The sequence below is a fragment of the Sinocyclocheilus anshuiensis genome, unplaced genomic scaffold (assembly GCF_001515605.1).
Source record: "Sinocyclocheilus anshuiensis isolate Anshui unplaced genomic scaffold, SAMN03320099.WGS_v1.1 scaffold1644, whole genome shotgun sequence".
NCBI lineage: Eukaryota > Metazoa > Chordata > Actinopteri > Cypriniformes > Cyprinidae > Sinocyclocheilus > Sinocyclocheilus anshuiensis.
Window position 1 is genome coordinate 700,967 of NW_015557451.1, and position 12,204 is coordinate 713,170.

Sequence of the window (12,204 nt, forward strand, 5' to 3'; positions counted from 1 at the left end):
ACCGGAAGTGAGAGAAAAGTGTTTATTACGTTTGAAATATGGATCTTTTTCATACAAAAACACATGGATTCACTGCAGAAGTCCCCGGAGCCGTGTGAGGCACGTTTTATTATGAATGCGCGCGCTTTATTTGACGACTTGTGGACTGTTCAACTGCAACACCCGCTGACTGCAATGATAGAGCTTGGAATAGCCAGGACAATTTTTAATATAACTCCGACTGGATTTGTCTGAAAGAAGAAAGTCATGTACACCTAGGATGCCTCGTAGTGTGAGTTAAACACAGGCTAATTTTCATTTTTTGGGTGAAGTAACCCTTTAAGTAACTCCCTTGCATACTCCTGGTTGTGAATAACTGCTTTAGTTTTCACCAATATGAGCTGTTATAAGTGGACAGTATCTTTCATTTGTCATTCTCAGCTATTATCAGTAATAATGTGTGTTTAAAGCAGCATTCAATGTGACCTGTTCAGATGCTTCAGTATTTCATCACCATCGCAGAGAGGAAATGAAGGGACAGGTGATATTGCTGACCTCTTGGAAAGATACTTGTAGGCAAGATTTGAAGGAAATCATAAGTATTTTTACTATTACTATTATTCCCAAAGCTATAAAGACAGATAATCTATCTGCTATTTTAGGTGTTCGTAACTCAGACACATAAATCAGTATATTTCAAATAATTGATCATGACCTCAGAAAATATAAACAAGAAAATATCATTCATTGCTTTTTTATTTTTATGTAAACTGCTATTTACATTGATGTTGACTTTCTTATTTATTTTAAAATCAGCTATTGAAACCTTAATTTATTTTTGCATATGATAATTGCAGACAAAGTGGTTCATTAGTAGTCCATTTTATATTAATGCCAAGTAAGTTTCACTTAAAACATCAGAGGTCATGTATAATAATGTAATTTGAGTTCATGTTACAGTTGGAACAAGTTTACAGTATAAAATTGTTAGTGTATTTAATGACTGAAGAATAAACATCTGTTGCTGCTAAAGGAAGTGTGCAGAGCAGAAATGTGATGGGTCCTATCACTGTACCGCAGGGGGTCTGGCTAACCTGATTAACTGAAAGTCTCATTACACTGACTAGCTTTGTAAAAACTACTATTACTAAAACAACTAAACTAATAAACTAAAACTATTTAGATCTGGACTCATTGCTGGCCACTTCAGAACTCTCCAGTGCTTTGTCTTAAACCATTTTTGGGTGCTTTTTGAAACATGCTTTAACACAAATGGCAACAGCTATATTAGGCTGCTTTAGAGGAATATTTCACCCAAAAATGAAAATTCTGTAGTTGTTCTAAACCTGTATGAGATTCCTTCTGCTGTTGAATGCAAAATAATATATTTGGAACAATACTGGTAATCAGACAGTTGTTGGGTCCCCATGACTTTATGAAAAAAAAAATACACTATTGGAGTCAATGGGGACCAGAAACTGGTTACAATCATTTTTCAAAATATCTTCTTTTATGTTGAGGAGAACAAAGAAATTCATAGAGGTTTAGAACAATTTGAGTTTAAGTATATGATGACAGGCTATCTTCATTTTTGGGCGAACTATCCTTTTAAGATCTCATCATAGAGGCTAATCCAGGATCTCATATAGCCTAACACTATGCACATGCTTTATCTTTAACTATTCACGCTCATTTAAGACACAAATAACTGTGTTTACGAGGATACTCGCAAAGACGAGAATTTTTGACACATAACTGTGTATTTGAACGTTTAAGCACAGGGAGCAAAAATTTTAGTCAGTCGCAATACGAGCAGGTGCACGCCGCGCGAATCAGGCTGAATCAGGCTGAAACCGTCTTAATGCACGCATTTACCAGAATGAATTCTGCCCCACTGCTTAATGTTCATTAACAGTTGAAAACATTTGTTTTAAAACCTGCTTAAAACGCGTTTAAATGATAAGCTTAGCCTACATCTTGACGAGCAAAACGATGAATACATTTCTACCGGATTATCTCCCAATCCTTAAATGAATAGCCTATATAGAGTTTGTTCAAACACAAAAACAATATACATCCAGTTAATAATCAAACTAACAGTGAAGACGATGACGCTGTTTTTTTCCCCACGTGCCCGGTTCACGTGCTGTTCCAACAACAGTTGATTGAAGTTACTTACACTCCAGAAAGAATCAGAATCAGAAAGAGCTTTATTGCCAAGTATGTTTGCACATACAAGGAATCCATTGTCCTGCTGTAAGGCCCATGACCTCTGACGGAGAGGCCTACATTGCACCCCAGAATTTAGTCTGATCTTCATTGATCCTACAATATCTAAAACAATATTTCGTACTGATAGTTTCAATTTATGTCGATAAAAAAGTCCACAGCAATTTTGCAAAACTGAATCCCTTTTGTAATACAGTGCAGACCTCATGATGTTGCCACAAGGTGGAGTCTCTGTGTTTGCTAGGAAGTTTACTGAACAAACGCTCCATTTAAATGCACATCAGAATGTGGTTTCATCGATCACTTACACATTCATTTTCTCTTGTAGCTGTACACTCACTAAATAAAATACCCTCCCTCCAACAGCCAGTACAAGAGTAGAGTGGTGTGATTCCAGCATGAGGCACTGTACAGAGACGTGAGAGGCGTACAGATGCAGAGATGAGCTCTTTTAATATTCCCCGCCGCAGCTCAGCTGTTCAGACTGATTCTATGTTGGTCAAGTAGTGCCGTGCAAATAAGCAACCCAATAACATGTGACAGCCATTGCTCTCTTTCCACGCTATCGCACTCTTTTTGTCGCCTGTAGCAATGTGTGCCACAAACTGCCCAACAAACGGTTTTATTATGGTAATAAGAAGTAGGGGAGATATGACATTTGCGTTATTAATGCCGTGTGGAAATTTGCATTAAAATTTCAAAAAACAAAAAGTAATAGCTTAACATCACAATACATGACCTCAGAGAAGAAAAGAAGCAACAACAGAATTTTACCAAAGAAAAATGTCCAAAAATGGGGAGTGGGAAAATGTTGCCTTCAAGCATCATGCTCACTAAATGCAAAACGCCTTATTCAGTAAGTCCTTGTTTAGCAAATTTTCATTTAGTAAATTTAAGATCAATTTACAAATTAATTTATTGTTTTGATAGCTGTATATACAGTCTTAAAGAACATTTAATATGTTAAGTTATTTCTGCTGTCTTTCTTTGTAAAGGAACAATCATCCTACAAAGCAAAGATATTAATTTCAGATTTAATTTCAAATGGTTGAACAAAGTAAACCTCACTCACACCTCAAGAATGGTGACAATCAACAAATGTAAAAAGATAAATACATCACAATGCAACAAATAACTAACAATAATTACAAAATAACAAAAAAAGTTTAGATGAAGTCAGCAAACAGCAAATCAATAATCCTATAACAGTAACCGCATAAGTTATTAATGCTGCAATGCATGCTGGGAACTCACAAACCCTTAACATTTCAGCAATCTGAAATTCTATGTTTGATCAGTTGGGACCCAATTTGGGGGGATTCTGTTGTCTGTCATGGGTTTTTATGTAGTAAAAAAACCAACAACAATAAAAAAGCATTTCTTAGTATTTACAAATACTACAGTTTACAAAGGGTTTAAAATTTTTTTTTTATGTTTGAGAAACAAAAAACAGGAAAAACTAACAAAAACAATACGAACACCGGAGAGCCAAACACTGAGGCTGCCGTCTGCAGCGCCATCGCTGTAAGTCTGCTTTATCATCATCTCCATGAGTCTCCATCATCAGCTTTAGTAAAATAACCTGATAGCTGGGGAGTTTACTAACTTATGTTTTTTTTTCTGTTGTTTGTATTTGAAGTTTTTCATTTTTTGAGCCCTCATCTCTCTCAGAATTGCTGACATGTTTACTTATAGAATATTGTTCTTTGCGCGAACATTTCCAGATTACTCCAGAACGAAGTGAAGAGTGGAGGTGAATGCAAACATAGGCTACTGGGCAGCGATCACCTCATAGATTCGTGCACATGTCGTTCAAATGTCAAATATAGAATAAACGCATTAGATTGGTAAACCAAATTCAGACGTTAAGCTTCAATCTCAAATGTAATGCATGGAATTTACGGAAAAGCTCAACTAAATAACAGCGCTAATAAGTGGGGGGCGTAGTGACTTTGGCGATCGGCGCGCCAGTCAATTTACCCCACAGCCAATTATGGGCCCCGTCCTTGCTCGGGCCCCGGGGCTTCAGCCCCGCCTAGCCCAATGGTTAATACGGCCCTGTCTGTAGGCTGTTGTTGAGTGAGCTGCATTTCAAGACCACCATGCACATGTGCATACACGCACACATTATGGCGAGTTGGATTAACGAGAGCCAATCCTGTCACATGACATGATGTGAAGGTGTGAAGCACTGTCTTTGTTCATTGCTCTTTTAGTACACAATGAACAGTGTTGGGAAGGTTACTTTGGAAATGTAACAGGTTACAGATTACAAGTTAACCTATTTAAAGTGACTTTGGCGATCGGCGCGCCAGTCAATTTACCCCACAGCCAATTATGGGCCCCGTCCTTGCTCGGGCCCCGGGGCATCAGCCCCGCCTAGCCCAATGGTTAATACGGCCCTGTCTGTAGGCTGTTGTTGAGTGAGCTGCATTTCAAGACCACCATGCACATGTGCATACACGCACACATTATGGCGAGTTGGATTAACGAGAGCCAATCCTGTCACATGACATGATGTGAAGGTGTGAAGCACTGTCTTTGTTCATTGCTCTTTTAGTACACAATGAACAGTGTTGGGAAGGTTACTTTGGAAATGTAACAGGTTACAGATTACAAGTTACCCTATTTAAATTTTAAAGCACAGCCACCACAAAATCAGACTTTAGCACCACTTTTTACATTGAGATTGTTCTGAGGTTAAATACAGATTTAAAATCAGAAGATATAGTTCAATAGTTAATAGTTACACAAACCCAAATAGCAAATAAAACAGATATCAAATAAGCATGTGTCCTATTCTGTGTCCTAAACTCCTGAAACATTGGTGTCTCATATTTTAAAGCAGTCAATGCAATTTGGGAAAGAAATCAATCAAATCTGTAAGTGTGTGAAAATATTCAGATGCAACCCCCTTTGTAATCTTTAACATTTTCACAAGTAACTGTAATTAAATAAAAAAAAAAAATTCTCAGTAACTGTGACAGATTACAGTTAAATTTATTTTGTAATTAAATTACATAATTCCGTTACATGTAAGTAGTAACTCCCCAACACTGACAATGAAACATACAGAGATGCCAGAAAAAGCATGTTATCGTCCTTTTACCAGGATTTTAAAGCATAGGTAGTCTGTATTTCAGGAAAATGTTCACACACTATAAGCCACACGCTTTTGTGTTAAACAAATGCATCGAGTTTAGTAAAAGGCGCTAAAAGCATCAGTCACTTTTGTCTAAAAATGTGTTTTGTACTCTGTTGTATTCAGACGTCAGCATTGATATGTAATACATTCCTATTCGTGCTTCAACTATCGTCACATTCTTGCAAAACACGGTGCATTTGTGGGTGGGTGACACAAATAGGATGCATTTGCAAATTAGTCTTTACAAATATTAATTGCGACAACAACCCTTGACAGCAATCTGCTTCGTTTGCCATAATTTTCACTTTATATTCACTGCAAAATCTAATTTTATACAGACTGTTTTGCAAATTACCTTTGCTTTTATGTTCAGCATGTACAGTATTTTTAATATGAGCTGAATTTCAGCGCACTTTATCCAACTCAGATCTTTTTTTCTTTTTCTAAAAGATGACAATCTTTAAGTATCTTCAAATGGGAGTTTTGACTTTTCGCTCATGTCTTTTGGCTTTGAGAAATCTGTATACTAGTGTCTTTCTCTTCTGGGAAAAAGGACCAAAAATACAAAAATACAGAAACTCATCCATACATATAAATATTTTTAGCTCTTTCTTCCTAATAATGTCCTTCCTTCCTAATAATATGTATTTGGGTAAGTACAGTGTATTCAAGGTGTAAGGAGATTACTTTCTACTTGATGGCTACGTCATGAAGATGATGACATCCTTATTTGTCATTGACCAGCTATACCCAGTCACATTACTAACTTGTGCCACTATTTGAGATGTTACTGTGACCTGAGAGAGAGAGAGAGAGAGAGAGAGAGAGGAGAGAAACTCTGGTGTTAAGAGGAAAATGTCAGAGAACAGTGATCGAGTTTTCCTCTCCACTGTGAACCCATTCTCACTTATTCTCTTTCCCTTATTTTTCACTCCCTTGATCTTCCTCTATCTTTCATCATGAGTTTCTCCAGCATGTCTTAACTCACTCTCGGTTGTATGTGTGAAATGGTCCACCCATGACCTGCTCCTCTTTCACAATCCTTCTTTTTTATTCCACTGTGTTCTGTGCTCCTGCTGGTTTTCACTTTTTGTGTATATGTTCAAGGTCCATTTCCCCCGTCACTCTTCTCTCTTCTCTTTCACTCACTTCACTTTCCTTTTCAACCGTTCTTTCATTCTCCTTGCTTTTTAGTATCATCCTCATTTCTATTCCATTCCATACTTGTCCAAACCTTCTAGCACTGCTTCTCCTATATGACCATAAGAGCACATCACAGACAGACAAGAAATGGCCATTGCTTCATGAAAAGGTTTTTGCTTTGGCATCAGCAGGTGTCCTTATGGAGATTATGGCACTGAATGCATTACTTACCGGGTGAAAGGGTTTTGAAATGTTTTGTAGATAATATAATTTTCCTTTCTCCTTCATTTGATACATCAAGGTTAAGTATGTATCATTAAAACATTATGCAGTATATGCTAAAATGAATTTATTTGTATAATGAAATAAGAACCATTTCACTGTAAACAGGAGGCAACTTTTATGATGCATAAAAACATGAATGAATTCTACATGGGCATCCCGAGGTAACTAGGAATTACACAAGCTTCAGTCTGGATCCAACCCTTACAAAGATATGAGATGACAGAACACCTGAGAAGAGATGATGCCAACCCCTCAGAGGACCTCAGATGACGACAACCCTGAAACAACATACAAAACGTACAAATTTTGCTATAAGTTTGATTGCAACATATAATCATTGCTGTTAATAGTGGTCACCGTTTGTTTGAATTCATGTAATTAACTAACCACATGATTTTTACTGTACATTTCTGCCATATGGACATCACCTTCACATAGTCTCTACTGATAAGCTACTCCTAAATATAATGTAGAAACTAATTTTCTGTGAAGCTGCTTTGCAACGATTTGTATTGTGAAAAGCGCTATACAAATAAACGTGAATTGAAGTGAATATATTTATATAGCATTTACACAATGCAGATTGCAAAGCGACTTCACAGTAACAAACAGGAAAAAAACTGGAAAATTAATTATGAAACAAATTCATTTTTAGCTATAAAGCAGCTCTATAGTGGATAATATTTGTCATTATTTGGCTCAAGTAGTTCAATGTATATTCAATTCAGTTTAATAACGGTGCCAATGTTGCAAAGTTCATTAACTATGAAATAATTTCAAAGGCAGCTCTACAGAAGACATTAGTGTCATTATACAGCTGTTGAATCAATTCAGTTTAAAAACAGTCTCTCAATGTTGCAAAGTCTGTACTTTCTGTTAATTCATTTTTTTTTATATTCAAAGCAGAAAAATATTGAAAGCAGAGAGGCCTTTTTTATTTGAGGAAATTACCTTGGTGGTAATTATAAAGGAAAATACATTTGGGCTATAAATACAGGTATTTAGACCCATTATGGTTTAAAAATTGGTTTAAAAATATCCCCAGGAAAAAACACACAATAGCCATTGTTATTAGCAAAAACACAACTCTGTGCTTGGACTTATCCAGTCTTGGCAAAACGTTCCATTTTCCCAAACAGAGATCTTTATCTCTCTCAGTTTGAAACTGTAAAATTGAATGGCAGGGGAGAGAAGCAACTTTATTTATAACCTGTGCTCCTGTGGTCAAAATTCGGCTCACAGTTTTGTTTTCTTCAGCATTAGCTGTTTTTTATACATTGCTGGGGCAAACACAAAGCCATTTGTGTTCTAGCCATTCATGTTATTAGCTTACCAGATTTGAGTTTAACATTGCATTTGCCTTTTGGATGATCAGGAGCACTAGCTGCCCACTTTGAGCCGTGAAGAGGTGCCGGGGTTAGTGTTTTCTGTCCTCCTTTTCATTACTTTCTCATTTAGTTGGCATCACCATGGTCGAGACCTACAGCAGGATGTTTGCTCTTTGTGAGCAAACAGATTGAAGTCAAAGGTATCTCTGTGTCTTCAAGTCTTCTAATTGAAAAGGGGGATGGCTGAGAGACCTTACGGACACACTCACACACATTCATGCATCCACAATGACACACGGATGACAAATATATCTCACTTCTAATCTCTGAATCCATTTTATATCCAGAGCACATAGATACACACACACACACACACACACACACACACACACACACACACACACACACACACACACGATGAACAGGTGTCAGGGATGAACAAATATTTTTCTTAATCTGTAATTTCACTTTTTCCATTAAAAATGCTTAAACATTCTTAAAATAAGATAAATGACTACAGTAAATTACTAATTATTTACTATGCATTGCAAATATGTATAGTATATACTTGGGGGAATGGTGTATTTTTGCGAGAGAAAACAAGTGTTTTGTGAGCGAACTCAAAACATTTTTTTTCCATGACCATGTCCAACTCATAGATTTATGGTTTAAGGAAAAAAGTAAAAATAAGTATTAACCAACAAAGTAAAAATAAACATAAATTGTTAACAAAAAAAGTCTGAATTTTAACCTTTGTGCTGTGCAGAAAATCATTTATCTAAAGTGGTGTTCCTAGTTAAAAATGACCAGCCTTTTAAAAATTGGTTGTAAATCTGTCATTATGCTATATTATCATAAAATCTTGGAATCAATCTTTTCATGCACCTCAGATTTTGAAGGAAAAGGCATTATTTATAGATAATTTTGGCAATATATACTCAAAAACGGAGGTGCATAAGTTCAGATCAGTGAGGCCTATGATCAATCAGTTCCAAAACGAAATACACAAACTGTGCTAATTTAAAGAAGCCAAGTTTAGAAAAATATTGAATCCAATAATTGGTAATAATATAGCATAACAAGACATTTAAAAGCAATTTTTTTGTAGGCCGGATTTTTGACCAGGAACACCACAAGTGTAACAAAGTGGAAGGAAAATCCCCAAAAAAGTACAAAAATTATAAAAAAAAAACTTTTGGGAAGTTGTTATACCCTGTCCAATGCAATAACATTAACTAGCATTTTTTGGGGAAAAGAAAATCCTCTTCAGGTCAAAATTACTGGAACACATAAAGTTGCTTTATTTTGTTAATTGATTGCCTTAAGGATGTTTAGATACTTTTACTTTTTTGCACTGAACAGACACTCCTTCTATAAACCTTATGACTGCCATCAGTGCCTTCAGCTAACATGTTTTTATTTATTTATTATTATTTTTTATTTCTTATAGGTCTTAAGGACACCTGGAGCAAAGGAATACCTGCAAAACAAAGCAAACTAAATGTATTAAATGTAAAGCTCCTGTGGGCATCTCTTTTTTATGACATTACGATGGAAGAACTTCAACTCCAGAAGAACTCGTCTTGATTTAACAATATGCTGTGGATCACATTCTCCACTGGGAGGCTGTTCTTGCGGCAAGAGCACATAGAGTGTAACGTCGTAATACTTTGATTCACAGACTCAATTTCTTTTTAATGAGCTGGAATGCGTTCCCTCTGTGAAGAATGAGAAGTTGAATGATGCTCAGTGAGCCATGCCCTTCAACACCTTCACACTCTCATAGACAAGCACAGGTTTGCTTAGGAAATCGAAGAGGAATGCTGCAGATGCAAAAATCTTGCCTTTGGATTCCAGAGTTCTGAAGGAACTGGAGTCCCTTAGGAGATGGAGATGAGACTCATGTGAGGCTGTCGGGTTGGTCACAAGGACAAGCCTATTGGACTGGTGCAAAAAAATTTCAAGGACACTTAAAGGTAGAAGAAAAACAAGACTTGTGACTGTTTGAGAATGTCTAACTTCAGAGCAACAATAAGACATTGAGTGACATTTGGAAATCACATATAGAAAGGCCCAACTTGGGTACAACATATCCAAAAACACAATTCAATACAACATAAAATGGCGGAACTTGCTGGATACAATGGCAGCGCGAGCTTCGTGTTCTCAACTGGTCTGCCTTTCAACTCTACTGGCGACTATGAGTATTATGAACCTGAACCCGATGCCAGCAAGATCATTATCCCCTCCATCTACGCACTGGTGTGCTGCGTCGGCGTCACGGGAAACGCCATGGTCATCTACGTCATCCTCAAGTACGCCAAGATGAAGACGGCCACCAACATCTACATTCTTAATCTCGCCATTGCGGATGAACTCTTCATGTTGAGCGTCCCCTTCCTGGCGACCTCGGCCGCGGTGCATCACTGGCCGTTTGGCTCGCTCATGTGCCGTTTGGTTCTCAGTGTGGATGGCATCAACATGTTCACGAGCATCTTCTGCCTGACCGTGCTGAGCGTGGACCGCTACATCGCAGTGGTGCACCCAATCAAAGCGGCTCGCTACCGTCGGCCAACCATCGCCAAAGTAGTCAACGTTTGCGTGTGGGGACTTTCGCTGCTTGTAATTCTGCCCATCATCATCTTTGCAGACACCGTGCCGGCGCAGGACGGAGGAGTGGACTGCAACTTTCTATGGCCAGAGTCATCGTGGTCAGAAGCGTTTGTGGTCTACACATTCCTATTGGGTTTTTTGCTTCCCGTGGCAGCCATCTGCCTGTGCTACTGTTTGATTGTGGTGCGCATGCGAGCGGTGGGTCTAAAAGCGGGCTGGTTGCAGCGGCGGCGCTCTGAAAAGAAGATCACACGTATGGTGCTGCTGGTGGTCTCCGTTTTCGTTCTCTGCTGGATGCCGTTTTATATTGTGCAGCTGATTAGTGTGTTCCGCAAGCCGCCGGACCCCATGGTGACTCAGCTATTTGTCATTCTAAGCTACGCTAACAGCAGCGCCAACCCCATTCTCTACGGATTTGTGTCGGACAACTTCCGCCGCTCGTTCCAGCGTATCATTTGCTTCCGCTGGTTGGAGAATGGACTGGATGCTGAGCAGGTGGACTACTGTGCTGTGGCCCTGCGGCGTCAGACCACATGCGGCCCACCGGATTTTCCAAAGGAGTGCTTGGCTTCCAACATGGTGTTTCGTAATGGAACCTGCACATCCCGTACCACCACTCTGTGAGTGGGTATTCAATGAGAGTTTATAAGGATATTTGGCTCAAAAATAAACATTTTGTCATTATTTATTCACCCTCATGTAGTTCCAAATCTGTACTTTCTTTATAGATATTTTGAAGAATTTTGGGAACTAAACAGTTTGGGTGACCACTGGGTCCTATTGTATACACAAAAAACAGAGATTTCTCAAAATATCTTTTCATGTCCAACATAAGAAATTAATACATGTTTGGAACAACATGAGGGTGAGTAAATAATAACAAAAGTTTCTTTTTGGGTGAACTATCCCTTTCTTGTTTCATTCACTGAGACTTGAAGTGCAGTACCAATTGGCAAATGGCTAAAAGCTTTTTTTTTGTGGAAAATGAACACAAAGGTAGACCATTCTGAGCAGTTGTAAGAACATGGTCCTACAAGTAGAAGCTAAAATTGCTACTGTACCCCAATATTTCTTTAGTCTACAATAATCATACCAATAAAAGATTAGTGTTGCAAAAAGGTGGAACATTTCCAGTAAATTTCGGAAATATTCCAGAAATTTTGGAAACTTTCCAGGATTTGTTTTAATATTCCAGGGATTTTTGGAAAGTTTCCTGAAATTTTCCACCCCTTTGCAACCCTATACCAGATATGAAATATAAGCATCTAAAGAGAAGAGACAGTTGTGAGAGGAGACAATACAGTGCATCTGTATAGATAACAACCAAAATGTTTGTTGGATCTTTGAATATCTTTCATGAACTTTTCAGCAACTGATGTGTAGCATTATTTTAATTCAAATGTGCTTAAGGGAATGGTTAACATCAATTACACAACATGATGTGGTAATTAGGATACATAATTTTCTCCTTATGAAAGTGTG

The 12,204-nt window shown here is 37.8% G+C and overlaps 1 protein-coding gene across 1 annotated transcript; it reads left to right on the plus strand.

Annotated features, from left to right (window-relative positions):
• Positions 1 to 10,183: 10,183 nt before the first annotated feature.
• On the plus strand, positions 10,184 to 11,346 carry LOC107679244 (somatostatin receptor type 1-like). Its single transcript, XM_016474754.1, has one exon. It carries the CDS (start codon positions 10,231 to 10,233, stop codon positions 11,344 to 11,346), a length of 1,116 nt encoding a protein of 371 aa, XP_016330240.1. The 5' UTR covers positions 10,184 to 10,230.
• Positions 11,347 to 12,204: the final 858 nt, after the last annotated feature.